Source organism: Salmo salar, chromosome ssa22 (genome assembly GCF_905237065.1).
Source record: "Salmo salar chromosome ssa22, Ssal_v3.1, whole genome shotgun sequence".
Taxonomy (NCBI): domain Eukaryota; kingdom Metazoa; phylum Chordata; class Actinopteri; order Salmoniformes; family Salmonidae; genus Salmo; species Salmo salar.
This window is the reverse complement of record NC_059463.1, coordinates 15,468,510-15,494,610: the sequence shown is the minus strand read 5'-3', so window position 1 is coordinate 15,494,610 and position 26,101 is coordinate 15,468,510. Positions and strand designations below refer to the sequence as shown.

Sequence of the window (26,101 nt, the reverse complement as noted above, 5' to 3'; positions counted from 1 at the left end):
CCTCGGCGTGAGCTTTGGTGGCGAATGGTATGAACTTTGAGCTTATTCACTACAGAAGTGATACTTCCTAGCCGTTGAGTTAGCAGCGGCCGCTGTAAACGTGGGCTAGGAAAGGACGGACGACGGATCCAGTCTAACAGACGGACGAAGATACCACCACGTATCCAATTTACCACCAGAGACATTCTTCCGAGTACGGAAGGTCTGTTGGCCAACCCGGCCAGCATCTACGACCAATCTACCGAAGCGCAGCTCAGAGTAAATATTTATTGCATTTTCCTTTTCCAAATGGGCGGTAATTTAGAATGCATAAGATAATGTATTTACGATAGCATAGCTGCTGTTTCTTTGTTCCTAAATCTTCCCGCTCTTTCATTCAAGCCCAACCCCCTTTCCTTTGTGTAACTAGCTTTCATACAGGTTCCGTCCACCAGGACGTTTTCTGTATGACATCATTTGTATTCTGTGTATATGTAATTCTGTGTGATTAGTTTAGGTATTTAGTAAATAAATAATTAAACCCAATTTTGTATTGCTGATTCAACTTGTTAGCCAGGGTTCGTGAAGATAACCAAGAATTTACAACTTTCATTATGAGACTGAAAATAAGACAAGGGTTAATATTGACTGCTATCGATGTAAAATATTACAAAGTATTTTAAGAGTTTATTCAGAAGATAACGGCTCTATAAACGTTCTTCCGTGGTGCCCCGACTTTCTAGTTAATTATATTTACATGATTAGCTTAATCAGGTAATATTAATTACAGAGAAATCATTTTATAGGTTAGCATGTCATATCACTTAATCCGGCATAGCCAAAGACACGACAGGGTTTAGTTTAGTCTGACATGATCCTGCAAGGAAAGCCTTCTCTTAGCATGCAGCTGTTTACTGGGACCTAGCTGGGCTAGTAAAGAGAATGTAAAAGCCAAATAAAGCACTGCCAAATAAGACCAACCCTGCAATTACTGAAATAGAACCATCAGTTATATGCAAACACTGGGTCATCTGACAACAACGTTTCATGATACTGCATGTGCACATATAAAACAAAGCTTTTGATCTAGGTAGAATCGGTGTGTGTGTGTGTGTGTGCGTGTGCGTGTGCGTGTGTGTGTGTGTGTGTGTATGTGTATGCCCACCTGGTTCTCATGGCAGGGTCCCTGGCAGTACTCTGTGAGGCTCTCTACTGTCTGGTTGATGAGGCCTACGTTCTTCTCATTGATGTAGAGTCCCAGCAGCCCCAGGCCTCCCGTGGTGCTGCCACAGATACAGTCCAGGAACTGCAGTGTCTCACACACCAGATTATAGTTGTTCTTGTTGTTCTGACACCGTAGGAAGTTCTGGAGAGGAAAGTTACACACGACTCAAAGTTAGAGACACACTAATTCAAATGTTCATTCTAAACATTGGCAATATGAACAATAAGCTCAGATCCCTCTATGAACAAATGGGTTTATTCCACTGAAACTCAAAAGTACTGGCTTTTGAGTATAATATCATCAGAAATGACCAAATATCAATGTTTCATGCGCTGTGTTAAAAAGGCTACCTGTTACGGTTGCTTTTTGCCTAAGAGTTTAATTCAATGGCTGGTTTAACTAATAATGAGACACATCTTTAACTCGAGATATAAACAGTGAGATTAAATCCTGATAATTTTAGCCCACTGTGTGTTTGGCTCAGGATCAATCCAGCCAGGCCATATACACTACACAACTGATGACGAGCTACGATGATTCAGCATCCAGCTATCTGTCAATAATGTGGAGCCTTGACCTTACTGCACAGAGGATGTTAGTGGGGGAAGTTCACTGTCAGTCTGAGGTATTGGACGTCCCCATTTCCAAACACAATCGTCCTCATAGTGAAACCAGACCAAGCGTTACCAGATATGGAAACAGTTGCATCATGTTGTTCCAACGGATGTCTATTTTCACCATATGGTTTCATTTCTGTATAAAGATCTGGTGATGGAAATTTACCAGCACTGAAACGGTAAGTGTGCCATGGGGCCTGAGCAACCATCGCAGCCCCCCTTTAATAACTAAATTGCGTAAAGTAAACCAGAGTAGTGCCCCCTGGTGGTGTGGCTGACCAACCTGCAGCTCCCTGTTGTGGTTCTCACACAGCAGCTGCATGAGTCGCAGGATGGGCTGCATGATGGTGATAATGACACTCATCTCCCCTTCCTGGTCATCTGGAGTGCTGGCGGGGCCCTGACCCTCAGCGGCAGCCAGGTGCTCCTCGGCCTCGGCCTCACGCCGGTACCTTGTGAACGCCTTCTTAGTGACCGTGGAGGCCTCCACCAGTTGCTCCTTGACCTCCTCCGTCACCACGGCAACCGCCACCGAAGACACCACTGCCACCTCCATCCCTGTAGAGAGAGGAATAGGAGAATTCAGAGACACACCGAAGGGCACCAGAGTACAACAGAGTAAGACATGGGAGAGTCTCACTGCACATTGCACACAGGAGCGGAGCTGTAGCTCACAGAACGTGAGCTTCATCATTGGGCCCCAATTTGCACTGCAGTGTGAAACAGCTGTATGTGTTTGTGAATGACTGATGTATGATTTGTGCCGTGTTCTGAGTGCAGTAAATTCACTGGATTGACTGTCTCAGTACACAGGAACAGGATGTTGTTCACACCAGGCCTGCTACCCTGACCCCTGACCTTTCTTTCCTTTAGCGGTGGGCGTGTCCTTGTCCGGGGGCTCCTCTTCTTTCTTTTTGCTGCCCAGGTCGCTGGTGTTGACGGTGACAGTGGCCTTGATCTCCTGCTGGGCCAGCTTCATCCTCTCATAGAACACCTTGAAGAACATCTCTGACTTGTTTTCCCCCGTCAGGCGCATGAAAAAGGATTTCTGGAGACGGACACGAAGAACAAGTAAATGCGGATGTAAGAGGTTTTGTTTGAGTTCATTCTGTGTTTATATGGGAAGTGGTAGCGAGAGGGATTCATAGTGAGGTATTATGATAATGTTGTCAGATAATTTACATGTTTCCCCATTGTAAGCAATACAAGGTAAACAGCTCAAAGGTCAGTTATATTTGTTGTTCCATTTGTTGGCAGTTTGACCACGTTTCTTCGTCTGTCTGTCTGTCTGCTATGCACCCAGAGGCTCTCTCTCGCTGAAGCTCTGTTAAATAACCCTCAGCCCTATGCCAAGGAAATAACCTGGAGTGCCTCCATGTGTTCACCTGTTTTCACACCATCTGCTCTCTGCCCAAAGGGCACAACTCTACTGGCACTGTGCAGGGCAGGCTGCACTGTACACAAAGTCATACAGCAAACACAGCCAGGTACACAGCAATCACAGGAAGTTTGTCAACTCAAACAAAGGTGGCTTTAACCAAATTCAGCATCAAGTACTTTTCACCAAAACAAAACTCTTCAAGTGAAAGTATAGGACTTTATGATTATAGTCTGACACTGCAAAACCTATAAAACAAATGTATTTTTTTTGCACACTAATTTGACAACTTTTTCTTCCATGCATGGGGCTTTGCTTTTTCCAGCTGCTATTATCCAGTCCCATTTTCCCTCCTTACATAAGGCTTGCAATCAGCTGAGTGGTTGAAGGGAGGGAGCCACTGCAAACGAGCCTCAGCACAAACACTGTTACATCAGATAACAAGGGGGAAAATGAAGGTAAAGAAGAGGTGGAAAATCCTGCCCTACTTTTTGAGCACCCGAGTGGCACGAAGTGTGTGCTTGGTGTGAGAGGGAAGAGGGAGGGAGGGGAGACCAGAGGCGGGCAGGAGTTATCGCATGAATTCTGGGGCAGTTTGAAAACCTCTTACATAACCAGCATTCTTTCCAGGTTGAGACTCAACTCATTGAAGAGATAAGGGAACATACAGACAGAAGTTAAAGGAAAACCAGAAAATGTTATAGTAAAACTGTGCATGCATTAAACAGTACTCATAGAATTCCAGCAGTAACCATGACCTGAGAGTAAGCACAAAGTTCAGATTAAGTTAACTGAAGTATTTTTTACCCCTTTAAAATAACTTTTCAATAAACAACAAAACTGTAAAAAGGAATGCATGTGGTTAAGTCAATCTTGTTGACAAAACCACGGTCATTCATTGATAGTGATCAGAAATCAGCAGTGGTTATGTAAGCAGGCAAACCTCCACCCATTACCACATAGAGGGGACAACTGCCAGAAAGCAACTTTATAACAACATTACCCAGTTCAAATGGGAAAACCCTCATGACTGTGACCATAAACAAGTAATTTCATCTCAGATCGCTTGGATGACAATAATTATGGCAACACCTGACTGCCTTATGACAATGTCCAAGAAAACAACAACAGCAGCAGCAGCAGGAATTGAGCTGGCTAAGGAAAAACCCTGTCAGGGCAACTTGGCTGTTGCTCTGTGGCTCTATCTGCACATATGTAGGAATTTGTCAGTTTGCTGACTAGTATTGCCTATCAGTTTCCAATTCTCTGGAACACTACTATCTTGAACAGGTTTCTAAACATATCTTGGGAAAATAACATTATGTCATGGTCTGCGCCAATAACACACACGGAAGGAAGATAGAGAAAAATATCAATAGGGAAATTGAATAGCCTAGGCCAGGGATCATCATCTAGATCAGTGATTCTCAACTGGGGGGAGTCGCAAACCACATGGGGGTCGCGGGAGGATTTTAAGGGGTCGTGGGACTTGTGCAAGAAAAAAATATATTTTATTTTTGGAAAGGTAACCGCCGGACCGACACTTTTATTTTGATAGGATACCGCAGCACCGCTTATTGTTGTTGACTTTACACGTGCAGTGCACACCCCAGTTGTGAAATTCGGACTTAGAGGGTTGTCACGCTGCACTCGCTCATTAACCAATACAATAACGTCCTCGCCCCCTCTAACGTCCTCACTGATCCAATTAAATTACAGATTTCTCGACATACACAGATCCAATAAAAATATAATTCTGCAACATTGTTTAGTTTAAAATGTGACACGTCCAATCAGATAATACAGATCTTCTTCTGACTGCTAGCTTGATTGACAGCTAACAATGCAGATTTGTTCTGCGGTTATTGGACATGTCGATAGTTTGCTGTCATTTAACTCATGTAGGCTAGCTGTCAGAGTAAAACCACGGACAAGTTTTTAAAACGTGCAGCTCCCTCATCTACTGCTGCTTCCAATGTCAACAACAAGGCAGACAACCCGGTCCCTGTCAAGAAGAGAAAGTACAACCCCGACTTCATCAAATATGGTTTTACGTAGGGTGCATTCGTAAATTCGCTCTGGCTATCTACTCAGATTTCAGAGCACTCGCGTCTGAGTGTGCCAGAGCGCAGAATAACTGATGAATTTACAAACACACCCATATATAGAAGACAGACGGTGAGTAGACAGTAGTGCGTCCTATGCAAAGAGCTGTTAGCTAATGAGAGCATGAAACCCTCCAAAATGAAATGTAATCTGGGCAGCAAGCATCCAAGCCACAAAGATAAAACAGCTGACTTTTTAAAAAGGAAATATCAATATCTGGAGGTCTCACAAGATTCATTGAACAAGGTATATATGGTACATGAAAAGGCATTTCGCGCATCAGACCTTGTGGCCCAGTGAATTGCTAAGTGCAAAAAAGCCCACACCAGCGCAGAGAATCTCATACTCCCTGCTGCGATTGATAGGTGCATTGAAACCTTGGGAGAGTCAGCCGCCAACAAACTTAAAACCATCCCCTTATCCAATGACACCATGAAGAGGAGAATCCAGGACATGTCTGAGGCCATAACGCCTCAGACATCAGAGCGCATTAGTGCAAATGGCCATTACGTACTGCAGCTTGATGAATCCACGGATGTGGCTAACCATGCCATTCTAATGATCTATGTCAGACACCAACTCTGCAGAGCCTGTCTTTAACACAATGGATGTGCACCTGGGCTCCGTGGGACTGGCCTGGGATGGGTGCGTCGGTGTGACCACTGATGGGGCAGCTGCCATGACGGGAAAGCACTCCGGGGTAGTAAAGCGGATCCTGGAGAGAGCACCGGGTGCGACGTGGAACCACTGCTTCCTACACAGGGAGGCATTGGCAGCGAAGGACATGGTGCCTGAGCTCCACGCCACTCTCCAGGATGTGATCAAGTGTGTCAACTATATCAAAAAGAGTTCTAGGAAAAGCAGGTGTTTCCAGGCCTTCTGTAGGGATATGGGGAGGGAGCACCAGCAGGTGCTTTATCATGCAGAGGTCCACTGGCTTTCCAGGTGTAAAGTGTTGGGTCACTTTTATGAGCTTAGAGCGGAGATTGCTGCGTTTCTTTCGGGAAAAAAGTCACCTCTGCCGGGAACATTTCGATTGTGACGGATGGTTCACGCAAGTTTCCTACCTGGCGGACTGAGCATGCGCTTCTCGGAAATGACACTGCCAAAGTTCTGGAGCACCGTAATGGGTATCTTGCTCTGTCATGCAATCAGAATCAAGCTACCGTTCAGAACTACCTATCTGTGTGAAAGTGGCTTCTCTGCTATAGCCATGCTGAAAACTAAAAGCAGAAACAAACAAACTGGACAGCCTGCATGACCTTCGAGTTTCCCTGTCAACCAAACTACAATAAACTTATCAAACACCCCCAGCTTTCCCACTGATAGGCCACACACACACACACACACACACACACACACACACACACACACATAATAAATAAACAGGTTAATGAGTTATTGTTCCCTATGTTAATTATTATTGTTAATCTATTCTGACATTCATATTACATTTTATTGAACCGGTTAAAAACGTACACCTGTAAAAACACTTTTCAAGGTTATGAAACTATTGACATGATAATTGATGATTGATTTTATTTATTTATTTATTTATTTATTTCACCTTTATTTAACCAGATAGGCAAGTTGAGAACAAGTTCTCATTTACAATTGCGACCTGGCCAAGATAAAGCAAAGCAGTTCGACAACATACAAAAACACAGAGTTACACATGGAGTAAAACAACATACAATCAATGATGCAGTAGAAAAAAATAAAAAATAAGACTATATACAATGTGAGCAAATGATGTGAGATAAGGGAGGTCAAGGCAAAAAAATGCCATGGTGGCAAAGTAAATAAAGTATAGCAAGAAAAACACTGGAATGGTAGATTTGTAGTTTGAAGAAAGTTCAGAGATAAAATATAAATAATATGGTGCAAAGGAGCAAAATAAATAAAATAAATAAATACAGTAGGGGAAGAGGTAGTAGTTTGGGCTAAATTATAGATGGGCTATGTACAGGTGCAGTGATCTGTGAGCTGCTCTGACAGCTGGTGCTTAAAGCTAGTGAGGGAGATAAGTGTTTCCAGTTTCAGAGATTTTTGTAGTTCGTTCCAGTCATTGGCAGCAGAGAACTGGAAGGAGAGACGACCAAAGGAGGAGTTGGCTTTAGGGGTGACCAGAGAGATATACCTGCTGGAGCGCGTGCTACAGGTGGGTGCTGCTATGGTGACCAGTGAGCGGAGATAAGGGGGGACTTTACCTAGCAGGGTCTTGTAGATGACCTGGAGCCAATGTGTTTGGCGACGATTATGAAGCGAAGGCCAGCCAACGAGAGCGTACAGGTCGCAGCGGTGGGTAGTATATGGGGCTTTGGTGACAAAACGGATGGCACTGTGATAGACTGCATCCAGCTTGTTGAGTAGGGTATTGGAAGCTATTTTGTAAATGACATCGCCGAAGTCGAGGATTGGTAGGATGGTCAGTTTTACGAGGGTATGTTTGGCAGCATGAGTGAAGGATGCTTTGTTGCGAAATAGGAAGCCAATTCGAGATTTCACTTTGGATTGGAGATGATTGATGTGAGTCTGGAAGGAGAGTTTACAGTCTAACCAGACACCTAGGTATTTGTAGTTGTCCACAAATTCTAAGTTAGAACCGTCCAGAGAAGTGATGCTGGACAGGCGGGCAGGTGCAGGCAGCGATCGGTTGAAGAGCATGCATTTAGTTTTACTTGTGTTTAGGAGCAGTTGGAGACCACGGAAGGAGAGTTGAATGGCATTGAAGCTCGTCTGGAGGGTTGTTAACACAGTGTCCAAAGAAGGGCCAGAAGTGTACAGAATGGTGTCGTCTGCGTAGAGGTGGATCAGAGATTCACCAGCAGCAAGAGCGACATCATTTATGTATACAGAGAAAAGAGTTGGCCCAAGAATTGAACCCTGTGGTACCCCCATAGAGACTGCCAGAGGTCCAGACAGTAGGCCCTCCGATTTGACACACTGAACTCTGTCAGAGAAGTAGTTGGTGAACCAGGCGACGCAATCGTTTGAGAAACCAAGGCTACTGAGTCTGCCGATTAGGATGTGGTGATTAACAGAGTCAAAAGCTTTGGCCAGGTCAATGAATACGGCAGCACAGTATTGTTTCTTATCGATGGCGGTTACGATGTCGTTTAGGACCTTGAGCGTGGCTGAGGTGCACCCATGACCAGCTCTGAAACCAGATTGCATAGCGGAGAGGGTGCGGTGGGATTCGAAATGGTCGGTAATCTGTTTGTTGACTTGGCTTTCGAAGACCTTAGAAAGGCAGGGTAGGATGGATATAGGTCTGTAGCAATTTGGGTCAAGAGTGTCACCTCCTTTGAAGAGGGGGATGACAGCAGCTGCTTTCCAATCTATGGGAATCTCAGACGACACGAAAGAGAGGTTGAACAGGCTAGTAATAGGGGTTGCAATAATTTCGGCAGATAATTTTAGAAAGAAAGGGTCCAGATTGTCAAGCCCAGCTGATTTGTAGGGGTCCAGATTTTGCAGCTCTTTCAGAACATCAGCTGAATGGATTTGGGAGAAGGAGAAATGGGGGAGGCTTGGGCGAGTAGCTGTGGGGGTGCAGTGCTGTTGAATGCAGTAGGGGTAGTTAGGTGGAAAGCATGGCCAGCCGTAGAAAAATGCTTATTGAAATTCTCAATTATAGTGGGCTTATCGGTGGTGACAGAGTTTCCTATCCTCAGTGCAGTGGGCAGTTGGGAGGAGGTGTTCTTATTCTCCATGGACTTTACAATGTCCCAGAACTTTTTAGAGTTGGAGTTGCACGAAGCGAATTTCTGTTTGAAAAAGCTAGCCTTGGCGTTTCTAACTGCCTGTGTGTATTGGTTTCTAACTTCCCTAAAAATTTGCATATCGCGGGGCAGTTCGATGCTAATGCAGAACGCCACAGGATATTTTTGTGTTGGTTAAGGGCAGTCAGGTCTGGGGAGAACCAAGGGCTATATCTGTTCCTGGTTCTAAATTTCTTGAAAGGGGCATGCTTATTTAAGATGGAGAGGAAGGCATTTAAAAAAAATAACCAGGCATCCTATACTGACGGGATGAGGTCAATATCCTTCCAGGATACCAGGGCCAGGTCGAATAGAAAGGCTTGCTCGTTGAAATGTTTCAGGGAGCGTTTGACAGTGATGAGTGGAGGTCGTTTGACCGCTGACCCATTACGGGTGCAGGCAATGAGGCAGTGATCACTGAGATCTTGGTTGAAAACAGCAGAGGTGTATTTAGAGGGCACGTTGGTTAGGATGATATCTATGAGGGTGCCAGTGTTTGCGGCTTTGGGGTTGTACCTGGTGGGTTCATTAATAATTTGTGTGAGATTGAGGGCATCAAGCTTGGATTGTAGGATGGCTGGGGTGTTAAGCATGTCCCAGTTTAGGTCACCTAGTAGCACGAGCTCTGAAGATAGATGGGGGCAATCAGTTCACATATGGTGTCCAGAGCACAACTAGGGGCCGAGGGGGGTCTATAGCAGGCGGCAACGGTGAGAGACTTGTTTTTGGAGAGGTGGATTTTTAAAAGTAGAAGTTCAAATTGTTTGGGTACAGACCTGGATAGCAGGACAGAACTCTGCAGGCTATCTCTGCAGTAGATTGCAACACCGCCCCCTTTGGTCGTTCTATCTTGTCTGAAAACGTTGTAGTTAGGGATGAAGATTTCAGAGTTTTTGGTGGACTTCCTAAGCCAAGATTCAGACACAGCTAGGACATCCGGGTTGGCAGAGTGTGCTAAAGCAGTGAATAAAACAAACTTAGGGAGGAGGCTTCTAATGTTAACATGCATGAAACCAAGGTTATTACGGTTACAGAAGTCATCAAAAGAGAGCGCCTGGGGAGTAGGAGTGGAGCCAGGCACTGCAGGGCCTGGATTCACCTCTACATCCCCAGAGGAGCAGAGAAGAATAAGTATGAGGGTACGGCTAAAAGGTATAAGAATTGGTCGTCTGTGACGTCCAGAATAGAGAGAAAAAGGAGCAGGTTTCTGGGGGGCGATAAAATAACTTCAAGGTATAATGTACAGACAAAGGTATGGTGGGATGTGAGTACAGAGGAGGTAAACCTAGGCATTTAGTGATTATGAGAGAGATATTGTCTCTAGAAACATCATTGAAACCAGAAGATGTCATAGCATGTGTGGGTGGAGGAACTGAGAGGTTGGATAAGGTATAATGAGCAGGGCTAGAGGCTCTACAGTGAAATAAGCCAATAAACACTAACCAGAACAGCAATGGAGAAGGCATATTGACATTAAGGAGAGGCATGCTTAGCCGAGTGATCAAAGGGTCCAGTGAGATTCAGACAGCTAGCCGGGCCATAGGTAGCAAGCTGGTGGAAGATGGGAGGGAGGTCTGTTTTTAGCCACCTCGTGCGTTTCCGTCTGTGGGTTAGTGGGGTTCCGTGTGGAAGGGGGGACCAGTCCAAGTTGGCAAAATAGTTAGTTATAGTGGCCCAAGAAAAGTGTCCGATAGACCTATTCAGATCGCAGCCGAAAAGACAGCTAACGATTAGCGGGCCGCAGATGGGCGATCAGGTTACGTCGCGACGGAGGGGCCAGTTGGATAACTCCCTCGGGCAGATAACGTCGGTGGTCCAGTCGTGAAGACCCGATGGGGCTCCGCATCGGCAGTAAAACGGGTCAGGATAGGTGAGTTGTAGCCCAGGAGACACTTCAGCTGGCTAGCTCAGGAATAGCCCAGGAGTGGCTGACGGAACTCTTCAGCTGGCTAGCTGGCTAGCTCCGTAATAATGTGTGTTAATTCCGTGACCGACGTTGCCAATAGTCACTCAGGTAGCAGCTAGTTAGCTGCAAGATCCAGGTGTAAATGTCCAGAGCCTGCGGTAGAAACCGGGGAAAGGAGAGAGAATAGGTCCGGTATGCTCTGGTCTGAGTCGCGCTGTACAAAAACTGGCGATAGCTTTTCGAGCTAATGGATAGCTGAGGACAGCTAACCGTGGCTAGCTGAACTTCAACGTTAGCCAGTGAAAATGGCTAAACACTTGCTAGCTTCTGTTGTGGAATTCAGATGAGGTAAATAATACTTTCTTTTTTAAATTGGTGAGGCGGGTTGCAGGAGAGTGCTTTGAGGTTGAGTTTTTAGAATAAAAAAATTGATTGATTGATGATTAAGAATTCCTAATGATTGTTGTTTTTTCAATTTTAAACACTGGTATGTGTTGTTCATTAACATTATTGGACTGGTTTTGATGTCATGTTCTGAGTCTGATAATGTATTACACCCCACTCCTGAACTGGTCGCCTAATTAAATGGCTTATTCTCTTGAATTGATAATAAATGTGTTCTCAGTTAATATGGCTGTGTAATGACTTTCTTAATACCATAATTGAGACAGAGTCTATTTTGCAAGTGAAACTTGCCCAAGGCAGCTGCAATACAACATAATACAATGAAATCATCAACAGTCCATTATATTGGGTCGTCACTCAATTGTCATTCTCAAATTTGGGTCCCCGAGCAAAACCAGCTGAGAACCACTGGTCTCGATAATTATTTCGTTTTTTCTTGAGTGGATGGTCAGGGGACCAGAACATAATTACAAATCATTCGTAGACCGCAAATTAACTGCAAGAAGCCCAAACAAATATATTGTTTGACTAAAACAATAATTTCAAACCTTGCTTACATTTGTATACAATCATGTCGTGTCTTTCTATCATGTGTGGGAATACTTGGGAAGAGACTTCTTAAATTAAAATCACTTGGAGCTGATTTCCTGGTGGTTTTTTTAAAGTCATTTATGTCAAACATACACACACATATATATATATATTTATTTATTTACTTATTTTTAAATGTATACATTTTTTGGGGCTCTGAAAACTTTGTGGGCCAAATAAAGCCACCCGCCGGCCACCAGTTGAGGAACCCTGGCCTAGGCATTAAGGTGCCATTAGCAGGTGATACTCAATAGTACTTGGACATTGCCAAGTGACATTTAATCCCCTCCCTCACCCAACCACAGGACTGCGGCCCGCCTTTAACCATATGCGTGACAGATTTCAAACAAGGATACAGTTCATGTGTACAAAACATGCCCATGGCACGAGGGCAGTGACCTTTCCTGCAGCAGGGAATGGGGAAAGAGTAGAACAATAACCTTTTCCTTTACCATCTGAATCAGTGTGCAGCAGAGCCACACACACGCACACATACCTGTTGCATCTGCACTATAGCCCTCTAGAGTCTAATAACCAGCATGGCTGTCGTGGTAAGCTTATTTATCCCTGGGCATGCACCATCAACCTGGTGATTCATTCTTCCAGGAAACCACCAGCTTGTCCTCTACAGCAGCTTAGACCCTGCCTGCAAGACCCACTGAGTGCACTAAGCCCTCTGTATCAAAAGCCCCGAGGCCCCTGTCGACCCTGGCGCTCACCGTCACGTACAGTAGGCTGAGCCCCGCCCCCAGGTCTCTCGCCACATAAAACAAGGTCATTATGCATTCCTATCTGTCCTCTTTTTTTATTTCCCTCCTCTTCACTGCTGTCCCGGCTCTTGGCATCAACAAGGGGCAGTTATGTAAGCTCTATTTATATCGCTGGCACCCTCGCTCCCTTGCCTCCTCTCCTGAAGCTTCAGTGAGCAACATGGCTGAGGCTGTAATCATTGCAGGGCAACGTACCGTACCCACCCAGCTGGTAACCACGGCGATCCGCTCTGGGAGGGGAGCGTGCTGGGAGGGAGCAAGCTGTGGCACTTCACTTCACTCTGAGTTCTACAGAGGCCCGGTCATATATAAGAGGATAGAAAAACAAACAAATCAACCAACCAACCAGTATCCAATCACAACCCCTGCCAGCCACTGCCATCAGCGTGGTGGAACTGTAGGGCGAGATAAGGAGTGCTTGGAACACTGTATGGTAGTGATAAGCGAGATCATTGATTACTAATAAGAGAACAGTACGTGAGTACACTGTGAAAAGTCTCAGGAAGGGAAATCCTAGTCATATTTGTGAGCTAAAGTTTTTCAGGTGAAGAAAATACTCTGATTGCTGAAGAGTGTATTAGCTCAAGGTAAAAAAAAAAAAATGAAGGGCAAAAAAAAAAAAGAAGGGTTTATTGGCTCTCAAGGAGGTTTCTGAAAAGAGAGTGAGTCCGAGCTGGTGACAATAAATGAAGTTGCGCTGCAGGTGTCGGTGGACATCACCGTGCTGCGGCATGCCTATTGAGTAACAGCATTGACACCTGTTCCCCTCCATGACAGGGCAGGCCAGGGTTCACACAGGGAGATGGCCAGGTAGAGAAGCTGCCATAGTGGGCCTCTTCATCTGTTACATAAGACACACACACAGTGTTTCCCCTATATTCCATTTTGCAATGACGGGCAGCCGCTGTTAAATAGTTGGTGCCACTCGCCAAAAATATGATTTATTTAAAACACATATCTTTATAAATTTCCTCCGGGACAAGCTTTTAAAAAGATTTTGGCAATTAAGACATTTTTCTACTTACCCAGAGTCAGATTAACTCATGGATAACAATTTTGTTTCTGCATGCAGTTAAAGGAAGTTGCTAACTAGTGTTACCGCAAAGACTGAAAGTCTATGGGAACAGCAAGCATAATAGCTGTTCCTGTATAATTACGCTAGTTAGCAATGGCTCACGAAACTACCTTCAACTTCCTTCTAACTGCATGCAGAGACATGCAAATGGTATCGATGAGTTCATCTGACTTTGGTTAAGTAGAAAAGTTGCCAAAATCTTGCACTATCCCTTTAAGATCAGGGTGACAAGACAACGTACACTGAGTGTACAAAACATTGCTCTTTCCATGACATAGACTGACCAGGTGAATCCAGGTGAAAGGTATGATCCCTTATTGATGTAACTTGTTAAATCCACTTCAAATCAGTGTAGATGAAAGGGAGGAGACAAGTTAAAGAAGGATTTTTAAGCCTTGAGACAATTGAGACATGGATTGGGTATTTGTGACATTCAGAGGGTGAATGGGCCAGACAAAATACCTTTGAACGGGGTATGGTAGTAGGTGCCAGGTGCACCAGTTTGAGTGTGTCAAGAACTGCAACGCTGCTGGGTTTTTCACACTCAACAGTTTCCCGTGATAATAAAAAATGGTCCACCACCCAAAAGACATCCAAACAACTTGGCACAACTGTGGAAAGAATTAGAGTCAACATGGACCAGCATCCCTATGGAATGCTTTTGACACCTTGTAGAGTCCCCAACAAATTTAGTCTGTTCTGAGGGCAAAAGAGGGTGCAACTCAATATTAGGAAGGTGTTCATGTTTTGTACACTCCATGTATATTTGTATGACGTCAACCTAATGACATTTTCATGCATTTGAGTAGAATGTCTTTAAAACCTTCTCACAGTGGTTCCACAAAAAAAAATCCTCTACGGACACCTGGCAGAGGGGAAGAGGATGCAAGGAGGGCAAAATGTTAAAAAATAAAATATACAAAGACACAATGAAAACAAACCTAAAAAAATATGCAACATAAAACACAAAAAAAACTGGGAACTCCACGCCACAAATAGAACACACCAAGCAACATCAGATTACGAGGACAACCACTCTGGCAAATGAAAAGACAGAAACACAAAGATCGTCGACTTACCAAGAATCCCACCCCATAAGAATATACACATACATATATATAGTGCCTTCAGAAAGTATTCAGACACCTTGACTTTTTCCACATTTTGTTACGTTACAGCCTTATTCTACAATTGATTCAATTGTTTACCCCCCTCATCAATCTACACACAATACCCCATAATGACAAAACCAAAACATTTTTTTACATTTTATTTTAGCAAATTCATTTAAAAAATAAAAACTGAAATTATACATTTAAATAAGCATTCACACCCTTTACTCAGTACTTTGTTGAAGCTCCTTTAGCAGTGGTTATAGCCTAGAGTCTTCTTGGGTATGATGCTACTCTACCATAAAGGCCTGATTGGTGGAGCATGGTGGAGCATGGTGATGGCAGGATATTGCTGTGGGGATGTTTTTCAGCGGCAGGGACTGGGAGACTAGCCAGGATCGAGGGATAGATGAACAGAGCAAAGTACAGAGAGATCCTTGATGAAAACCTGCTCCAGAGTGCTCAGGACCTTAGAAGGTTCACCTTCCAACAGGACAACAACCCTAAGCACACAGCTAAGGCAACGCAGGAGTGGCTTCAGCACAAGTCTCGGAATGTCCTGAAGTGGCCCAGCCAGAGCCCGGACTTGAACCCGATAAACATCTCTGGACAGACCTGACAATAGCAGTGCAGTGACGCTCCCCATCCAACATGACAGAGCTTGAGAGGATCTGCAGAGAAGAATGGGAGAAACTTTCCAAATACAAGTGTGCCAAGCTTGTAGCGTCATACCCAAGAAGACTCGAGGCTGTAATCACTGCCAAAGGAGCTTCATCAAAGTACTTAGTAAGGGTCTGAATACTTATGTAAATGTAATATCAGTTTTTTTGTATACATTTGCAAAAAAAATGAAACCTGTTTTAACTTTGTCATTATGGTGTGACGAACGTCATAGAGAGGAGACCAAGGTGCAGCATGTTAAGTGCTCATGATTAATATTTATTATAAGTCAGAACACTAAATCAAAACAACAAATAAAGGAACACGAACGTCACGTTCTGCAGGCTTTCACTGAGCTGTACAAAAACAAGATCCCACAACTGAAGGAGGGAAAAAGGGCTGCCTAATTATGATTCCCAATCAGAGACAATGATAGACAGCTGCCTCTGATTAGGAACCATACTCGGCTAAACACAAAGAAATAGAAAACATAAAATGCCCACCCCATGTCGCACCCTGACCTAACCAAACAGAGAAAAACAGCTCTCTCAGGTCAGGGCGTGACACATGGTGTACTGTGTGTAGATTTATGCGTGGAAAAAAACTATTTAATCCATTTTAGAATAGGTCTATAACGTCACAAAATGTGGAAAAAGTTAAGGGGTCTGAATATTTTCCGAATGCAGTACAGGCAAAAGTTTGGACACGCCTACTCATTCAAGGGTTTTTCTTTATTTTTACTATTTTCTACATTGTAGAATAATAGTGAAGACATCAAAACTATGAAATAACACATATGGAATCATGTAGTAACCAAAAAAAGTGTTGAAATATATTTTGTATTTGAGATTCTTCAAAGTAGCCACCCTTTCACTTGATGACAGCTTTGCACACTCTTGGCATTCTCTCAACCAGCTTCATGAGGTAGTCACCTGGAATAAATTTCAATTAACAGGTGTGCCTTGTTAATACTTAATTTGTGGAATTTATTATTTTCTCAAAGCGTTTGAGCCAATCAGTTGTGTTGTGACAAGGTAGGGGGTATACAGAAGATAGTCCTATTTGGTAAAAGACCAAGTCCATATTATGGCAAGAACAGCTCAAATAAACAAAGAGAAATGAAAGCCTATCATTACTTTAAGACATGAAGGTCAGTCAATACAGAACATTTCAAGAACTTTGAAAGTTTCTTCAAGTGCAGTCGTAGAGTCACCAGCCTCAAGAAATTGCAGCCCAAATAAATGCTACAGAGTTCAAGTAACAGACACATCTCAACATCAATTGTTCAGAGGAGACTGTGTAAATCAGGCCTTCATGGTCAAATTGCTGCAAAGAAACCACTACTAAAGGACACCAATAAGATGAGACTTGCTTGGGACAAGAAACACGAGCAATGGACATTAGACCAGTGGAAATCTGGTGATCTCCGCATGTGTGGGTGTGATGGTGCTTTGCTGGTGACACTGTCTGTGATGTATTTAGAATTCAAGACACATAACCAGCATGACTACCACAGCATTATGCAGTGATACACTATCCCATCTGGTCTGCGCTTAGTGGGACTATCATTTGTTTTTCAACAGGACAATGACCCAAAATGCTCCTTCAGGCTGTGTAAGGGCTATTTCACCAAGGAGAGTGATGGAGTGCTGCATCAGATGACCTAGCCTCCACAATCACCCGACCTCAACCCATTTGAGACGGTTTGGGATGAGTTGGACCGCAGAATGAAGGAAAAGCAGCCAACAAGTGCTCAGCATATGTGGGAACTCCTTCAAGACTGATGGAAAAGCATTCCTCAAGAAGCTAGTTGAGAGAATGCCAAGAATGTGCAAAGCTGTCATCAAGGCAAAGGGTGGCTACTTTCAAGAATCTAAAACATTAAATATATTTTTGATTTGTTAAACACTTTTTTGATTACTACATGATTCCATATGTGTTATTTCATAGTTTTGTTATATTCTAAAATGTAGAAAATAGTAAAACAAGAAGAACCCTTGAATGTGTAGGTGTGTCTAAACTTTTGACTGGGACTGCACATTCAAGGGTTCTTCTTGTTATTTTACAAATTGTTTTACTATTTTCTACATTTTAGAATAGAACAAAACTATGAAATAACACATATGGAATCATGTAGTAATCAAAAAAGTGTTTAACAAATCAAAATATATTTAATGTTTTATGTACGTACGTAATGAGATGGAATTAGATGTTCGACAAGCAGGTGTCCACATACATACATACATACCCAAAAGTATGTATGTATGTATGTATGTATGTATGTATGTATGTATGTATGTATGTATGTATGTATGTATGTATGTATGTAAGCGAGGTCCATACAGAAATGGTTTGCCGAGATCGGTGTGGAAGTACTTGTCTGGCCCTCAAAGAGCCCTGACCGCAACCCCATCAAACACCTTTGGGATGAATTGGAATTGGAATGCCGACTGCGAGCCAGGCGTAATCGCCCAACATCAGTTCATGCATGCATGCATGCACGCACATGCATACATGCATACATGCATACATACATAACCAAAAGTATGTGGACACCTGCTTGTCGAACATCTCATTCCAAATTATGGGCAGTATTATGGAGTTGGTACTCCCTTTACTGCTATAACAGCCTCCACTCTTTTGGGAAGGCTTTTCACTAGATGTTGGAAGATTGCGGCAGGGACTTGTTCCTTTCAGACACAAGAGCATTAGTGAGGTCAGGCACTGATGTTGGGCGATTACGCCTGGCTCGCAGTCGACATTCCAATTCATCCCAAAGGTGTTTGATGGGGTTGCGGTCAGGGCTCTTTGAGGGCCAGACAAGTACTTCCACACCGATCTCGGCAAACCATTTCTGTATGGAACTCGCTTTGTGTACGTGAGCATTGTCATGCTGAAACAGGAAAGGGCCTTCCCCAAACTGATGCCACAAAGTTGAATGCACAGAATAATCTAGAATGTCATTGTATGCTGTAGGGTTAACCTTTCCTTTCACTGGAACTAAGAGGCCTAGCCATAACCATGAAAAACAGCCCCAGAACATTATTCCTCCACCAAACTTTACAGTTGGCACTATGCATTGGGGCAGGTAGCGTTCTCCTGGCATCCGCCAAATCCAGATTCGTCCGTCGGACTGCCAGATGGTTAAGTGTTAGTCAACACTCCAGAGAACGTGTTTCCACTGCTCCAGAGTCCAAAGATGGCGAGCTTTCCACCACTACAACCGACACTTGGCATTGCACATGCTGATCTTAGGCTTGTGTGCTGCTGCTTGGCCATGGAAACCGATTTCATGAAGCTGCTAACGAACAGTTCTTGTGCTGATGTTCTTGCCTAACAGAGTTCCTCTGTGGAGGTGGGAGAACCTTCCAGAAGGACAACCATCTCTGCAGCACTCCACCAATCAGGCCTTTATGGTAGATTGGCCAGACGGAAGCCACTCTTCAGTAAAAGGCACATGACAGCCCGCTTGGAGTTTGCGAAAAGGCACCTAAAGGACTCTCAGACCATGAGAAACAAGATTCTCTGGTCTGATGAAACCAAGATTGAACTCTTTAGCCTGAATGCCAAGCGTCATATCTGGAGGAAACCTGGCACCATACACACGAGGAAGCATGGTGGTGGCAGCATGATACTGGCGGGATGTTTTTCAGCGGCAGGGACTGGAAGACTAGTCAGGATCGAGGCAAAGACGAACGGAGCAAAGTACAGAGAGATCCTTGATGAAAACTTGCTTTTCCTTCACTCTGCGGTCCAACTCATCCCAAAACATCTCAATTGGGTTGAGGTCGGGTGATTTTGGAAGCCAGGTCATCTGGTCTTTAATCAAATAGGGCTATCTTCTGTATACCACCCCTACCTTGTCACAACACAACTGATTGGCTCAAAATCATTAAGGAAATTAACTTTTAACAAGGCACACCTGTTAATTGAAATTCATTCCAGGTGACTACCAAGCTGGTTGACAGAATGCCAAGAGTGTGCAAAGCTGTCATCAAGGCAAAGGGTGGCTACTTTGAAGAATCTCAATATAAAATATATTTTGATTTGTTTAATACTTTTTGGTTACTACATTATTCCATATGTGTCATTTCATGATTTTGATGTCTTCACTATTATTCTACAATGTAGAAAATAATAAATATGAAGAAAAACCCTAGAATGAGTAGGTGTCCAAACTTTTGACTGGTACTGTATGTAAATGTGTTATTTCAGTAGTTTTTTTGTTGTCTGTTTTTGCATTGTCATTACGGGGTATTGTGTGTAGATTGATGAGTGGGGAAAAAACAACGTAATCCATTCTAGAATAACAAAACGTGGAAAAAGTCAAGGGGTCTGAATACTAAGTAAATGTTTAACAGTGTTGCGTGCTCTGTCAGAGATAGGCTTAGTAGACAGGTGCGCAGTGACCTGACAGCCCTGTGAAATGATAGGCCAGTCAGAAAGCAGAGTTCAATCATTATACTGTGTAATTGTTCTTCTAATTACAGGCAACCAAACACATCCTCAGAATACAGTCCAGAAATGAGATCACACATCCATTAGGTCATGAGTTCAACCATCTGGTATCATGCCCATGTATAGTAAACAAAATGACCCTTCACTCCTCACTCATCGTAGCCTGTAAACAGAGCAGTTACAGTATGTGGCTCTCACAGAATGATTGAAAATGAGATGTTACCAGCCCCCCGTCTCTCTCTGACATTTCTATTAATACATTTCTCTAGAAGTTCCGGGCTTGAAGGGATGGGTTTTCTAAGAAGCTATGTTTTTTTATATCACTCTCACAATACAAAGATGAAAATAGAACATAAAGCGGTTTGGCGTTTGAGCACTGATAATAACTGATAGTGAACCAGGAAGCTTGTTCAAGGCAATGTTCCATCATGCAAAGGACAAACAATTCAGGCTAAATGAAAGCGTAAAATACAGAAAAATGACCTAATTTCAGGTTTTACAGAGGAGGAATGCAGTTTATCCCTTGAAACATTACAATGACCTCACCATAGCCTGCAGGCTGTTCTGCCTACTGCCAGTGTTGTAGTAGCCAATAGTGTGGGCATCTATGGGCCAGAAAGCCTTCCAGACAGAGCAAGCAGCTTTGCAATCTAATTGACACTTGTCACTACTGTCTGACCTATTTGGATTTCAACAATTATATATATTTTTTTACCTTTATTTAACCAGGTTAGTCTTTTTGAGATACAAATGTATTTTTTCAAGAGAGACCTGGATCAGTTCTGGAGCAGAGCCTTACATGGGACTATAAGTATCTGGACTCCTGATCCCTCCTGTCTCAGCCTCCAGTATTTATGCTGCAGTAGTTTATGTGTCGGGGGGCTAGGGTCAGTCTGTCACATCTGGAGTATTTCTCTTGTCTTTTCCGGTGTCCTGTGTGAATTTAAATATGCTCTCTCTAATTCTCTCTTTCTCTCTTTCTTTCTCTCCCTCGGAGGACCTGAGCCCTAGGACCATGCCTCAGGACTACCTGGCTTGATGACTCCTTGCTGTCCCCAGTGTACCTGGCCATGCTGCTGCTCCAGTTCCAACTGTTCTGCCTGTGGCTATGGAACCCTGACCTGTTCACCGGACGTGCTACCTGTCCCAGACCTGCTGTTTTCAACTCTCTAGAGACAGCAGGAGCGGTAGAGATACTCTCAAAGATCGGCTATGAAAAAGCCAACTGACACTTACTCTTGTGTTACTGACTTGCACCCTCGACAACTACTATGATTATTATTATTTGACCATGCTGGTCATTTATGAACATTTGAACATCTTGGCCATGTGCTGTTATAATCTCCACCCGGCACAGCCAGAAGAGGACTGGCCACCCCTCATAGCCTGGTTCCTCTCTAGGTTTCTTCCTAGATTTTGGCCTTTCTAGGGAGTTTTTCCTAGCCACCGTGCTTCTACACCTGCATTGCTTGCCGTTTGGGGTTTTAGGCTGGGTTTCTGTACAGCACTTTGAGATATCAGCTGATGTAAGAAGGGCTATATAAATACATTTGATTTGATTTGATTTGACAGGAGTAGCCATAAATGATGGGCATGTCCATACTGCAAGGACCTGACACCGGAGATGAGAAGCAGGTACGGGGAGTCAAACATTTATTCAGGAACAGACATAGAACACGACATGAACAGCGTCAGCACACGTGTAAATGAGGACATATGACAAACAATTCCGAAGCAGGGAACAGAGCTAGGAAAAAGACTGATATAGGGAAGGAAATTACACAAGTAATTGAGTCCACGTGAGTCCAATGAGCACTGATGCGCGTGGCAGGGAAAGGCAGGTGTGCGTACTGAAGGTGGCTTCAGTACGTAATGTTGAGGAGTCTGGAAGAGCAGGAGCAGGCGTGACAGTACACCCCCCCTCTAGGGGCGCCACCTGGCATCCCACCTGGGCGAGCCGGGCGAGATATGGGCGTCGGGCAAGCCGGCTGGAGGAGGGGGAGGAAGAGCGGGAGCAGGCGTGACACATACAGATGACAACAAGAGCCAACATACAGCCTTTGTTTTATTACTCTGGACCGTTGGTCGGCTCCATGTTACAGCCTCAGCCTGGGTAACAAAACAAAAGTGGGGTCCTCTTACTTCTGGAGACCTGCAAAAACAGGATCCCGATTTTCTTTTGACGCTTCTTCCATGTTTGATTTGATATCCCAGGAGAAAGCCAGAGAAAGGCATCAAGGAGTTAAAACACCATCTCACAGAACACTTCATGTTCACAAAATGGTGTGACTGACTACCCACAACATTTCTAAAAGGGGAGTCAAATGGATTACAAACAATGAAAGCCATAATTACAGCTCGGCCTGGAATCCCAATTACACAAGCCGTGTCAGTGACAGCCATCTTGTCAGAAATCAGAGTAAGCAGGAGCGTTGATTGGAAAGTCTTTCATTAGTATGGTGAGAATATAATCAGTGGGCATGTTAAGAGAGTTAATGTCCCCAGTGGTGGGAGCATGCAAAGGAGAGGGCTGCAGAGGACCTGGCCCATTTCCCCTTTCCCCCAGCATGGCTGGCACACACAGCTCAGTGCTGCAGCTCTGCTCCCAACACTGCCTTCACTTTGGCCCTTCATACGACCCCTCCCTCCTCCCCTCCCTCCCTCTTTCCCAAAGCAAATCCTGTTGGCCTGGCGACGGCCCCAGATTATCACAAAAACAAACAAACAAACTGCATGGATAAATCTGTGGCATGTTTTTGTCCTGCTTTCATTTGGACAACAAGAGCCTTTCTGTCCTAGAAGAGGGGCAGCGGGCCCAGCATTATGCAACAGGAAGAAATGTGATGCGTCTGCTGATATGTTTTAGATTGACTCAGCACCATATGTGACCCCGCAACAAAGCGCACTTGTCCCCTGCAAAACAAGAAGGAAAAAAACTAACTGGCATTATGAAACAAGAAGCCCTGTTTGAAGTTGAGCAGGCTCCTTGGCTACAAAGCCAATCGCTTTCCCTGGCAGCTACCTGCAATGCTTTGCTGAAGGGAGGGCTTTTCCAAGGCCCCAGTGGGAGTGCAGGAAAGCATAATGGTTGTTTAAGAGTGGGATGAAATAAGATCATTGTGACAAAATTGTTCTATAAACGAATACGCTTTACCTAAAAAAAAAAAAAGGCAGGCAGGCAGGAGGATCAGCGATTGATTCCCTTACGACAGAAGTATCACACTGAGTAATTGCAGTAATTCCCCTCTCACACTCGCCCACACTGCAGTGAGAAACTCTTCAGAATTAACACTCTCGCATGGGGTTGGCAACCACCAAACACACAGGCACAGATGACTTCGCAAACATTAACCCAAACTTCAAAAGAAAGCATCGCCACAAAGCCAAAAGGAAGACACGCCCATGGCACACACTGCTGGCTGCTCTTAGCACAAGAGAAAGCCATCTTAGGCCTCACTCTCCCCTATCTGAGATATCTACTGCAGCCCTCATCCTCCACGTACAACAACCTTTCAGCCGGTCCCATTCTGTTAAAGGTCCCCAAAGCCCACACATCCCTGGGTCGCTCGTCTTTTCAGTTCGCTGCAGCTAGCGACTGGAACGAGCTGCAACAAACACTCAAACTGGACAGTTTTATTTCAATCTCTTCATTCAAAGACTCAATCATGGATACTCTTACTGACAGTTGTGGCTGCTTTGTGTGATGTATTGTTGTCTCTTCCTTCTTGCCCTTTGTGCTGTTGTCTGTGCCCAACAATGTTTGTACCCTGTTTTGTGCTGCTACGTTGTTGTGTTGCTACCATGTTGTTGTCATGTTGGCTCGCTGCCATGCTGTGTTGTCGTCTTAGGTCTTTCTTTATGTAGTGTTGTCTCTCTTGTTGTTTTGTCCTATATTTTTATTTAATTTATTTGTATTTTTAATCCCAACCCCCATCCCCGCAGGAGGACTTGCCTAGTTAAATAAAGTTTAAATAAAAATAAAATAAATAAAAAGCCAAGTAACTCACTGGCGTTATCACTCCATAGATCTACATGAAAACACCTGCCTGGGTTTGCATGTTTGTATGTGGATCTGTGTGAGTCTAGCCAGTGGGATGGTGGAATACTACCTAGGGAATGGCTGTTCTACATGTGTCTGCTCTGTCTGGAACATTGGGGCTCCCATGGCTGCTCCTCTTCCCTTGTTTTGACAGCACAGTGCTACCCAGTTAAAAGCCAAGTCTGAATGTTTTGAGGCTCTCTGTATTAATAAGCCAGGGACATGCTGTGGTTATGTAACCTGAGAGTCATGTGAGTGCCTTTGAGTACACTGCCTGAGCTGTGTGAAGCCAAGCCAGGGTTCATCAGGTAGAACTACTATGCAAATACAAGCCCACGCACACACAAACGTGGGCGATATGCAGGGGAATGTAATTGGCCTACAATCAGCAGCACCCCCTCCCCCCACCATCCCCTGTTCCTCTCTCACTCTTGCTGTGAGGTTAGAGAAGTGAAGGACTGTGTTGCTATAGCAACCCCTGGCTGACTGGCTGAGAGGAGAGGAGGTGGTGACACCAAAGACAGTACAGCATGAAGATTGGCTAAAACTACTTCTCCAATACAAATCCCGATCACACTTGTAGGTGATGCCATTGTGAAGTTGGCTAGCTGAGCTCCTGCGTAGAAACACGTTATCGGGTCTAACGGTCATCTCGCGCTGAACTGAGCATGTGCAGGCCGTCAAATCAAAGGCACTCCTTCCATATAAAGTTATTTTTGACAAATGAAAACGTGTCAGTTTGTCACTTTCACTAGGTTGGAGTATTAACATGTTCAACTACTTAAAACATTGGCTCGAATCTAGATTGTACCTTTAGGTTTAGAGAAAATTAACAACTAAAGAAGAATCGTTCACTTTTCTCATTGACTTCTCAAACCTCAGACCCCAACCTGGTCTGTATGGTCTGTTTTGGAAGCGTTCCCGGAAGTCTCGGGTTGTTGCGCCTCTGGGTTTAGAAACTCTGTGGTGACACATTGGGGAGCTACTCAGAGGCTGGACCTCTCCCAGCAGACAGATCATTAGTTCAACCATTAGTTCAACCTCTGCCTCCACTTCCTGCTCTCCTCCTTCCCTCTACCGCCTCTCTAGCATGTTCTATTCATATTACATTATGCACCTGGCACGGGTTCATTCTCACCTGGATAACCGTGTTACCACCCTCCAGCAGGGCGATGGCTAATAGGATGCTCTCCTGGAAGATACGATCGCTGGTGGCGTTCATGATGAGGTCAATTACCAGGTCGGACGCTCCCTCTTTATCCAGGCGGCACTGGACCTCATGCAGGGTCAGCTCCCCTTGGGCCGCGGCCGCCCCTGAACTCACCACTGGGGAGGGACAGAGAGAGAGGCAAAAAGAGAGGGACAAGCAGAGAGGGACAAGGAGACAGGAAGAAAGAGGGAAAAGGAGAGAGGGACAGGGAAAGGGGGACGGGAGGAGTGGGACAGGGAGAGAGGGACAGGGAGAGAGAGATAGGGAGAAAGGTACAGTGAGAGAAGGGCAGGGAGAGCGAGACAGTGAGAGCGGGACAGGGAGAAAGGTACAGGGAGAGAGCCATCAAGAGCCTGAACAATGAGGAAGGACATACAGTATACAGGAGAACTTGTCACTCTAAATGAGAGTAAAACTACTATTCCACCACTCAATAGATTTTTGATTTATTTGGATCCCAATTAGCTGACGCCAATGGCGACAGCAAGTCTTACTGGGGTCCCACACATAACGAAAAATACATTACAGACCAAATACTTTAGAATTGAATTACATCAAGAAGATTGTCAAATGGGCAGATTGAAGAGATCCGTCTGTCTCTTTCCTCTTCATTGATTCACTGCATCATTTGCTTATTATATAATGTAATGAGATTAATCTTGATGGACAACTAAACCAAAGATGGGATGCCACAACTATAGTGATCATCATTCAGTCCCTTGAAAATAGCTGTATTTCCTGGCTAAGACTAGCTAGCCTCATCCAGTCATGATGACTGCTCCAACCACACGAGGAAGTCGATGTGT

The 26,101-nt window shown here is 44.3% G+C and overlaps 1 protein-coding gene across 8 annotated transcripts in view; it reads right to left on the bottom strand.

The window, feature by feature from the left end:
* Positions 1-26,101, bottom strand: part of itpr1b (inositol 1,4,5-trisphosphate receptor, type 1b) — a 161,724-nt gene that overhangs the window by 46,209 nt on the left and 89,414 nt on the right. For all 8 annotated transcript variants that reach the window (XM_014166417.2, XM_045705335.1, XM_045705334.1 and 5 more), the window contains 4 exons: positions 25,224-25,411; positions 2,680-2,869; positions 2,105-2,379; positions 1,145-1,345 (listed from right to left, as the gene is read on the bottom strand). In XM_014166417.2, the coding sequence (XP_014021892.1) occupies positions 1,145-1,345; positions 2,105-2,379; positions 2,680-2,869; positions 25,224-25,411 (854 nt within the window). The remainder of the gene's footprint in view (positions 1-1,144; positions 1,346-2,104; positions 2,380-2,679; positions 2,870-25,223; positions 25,412-26,101) is intronic.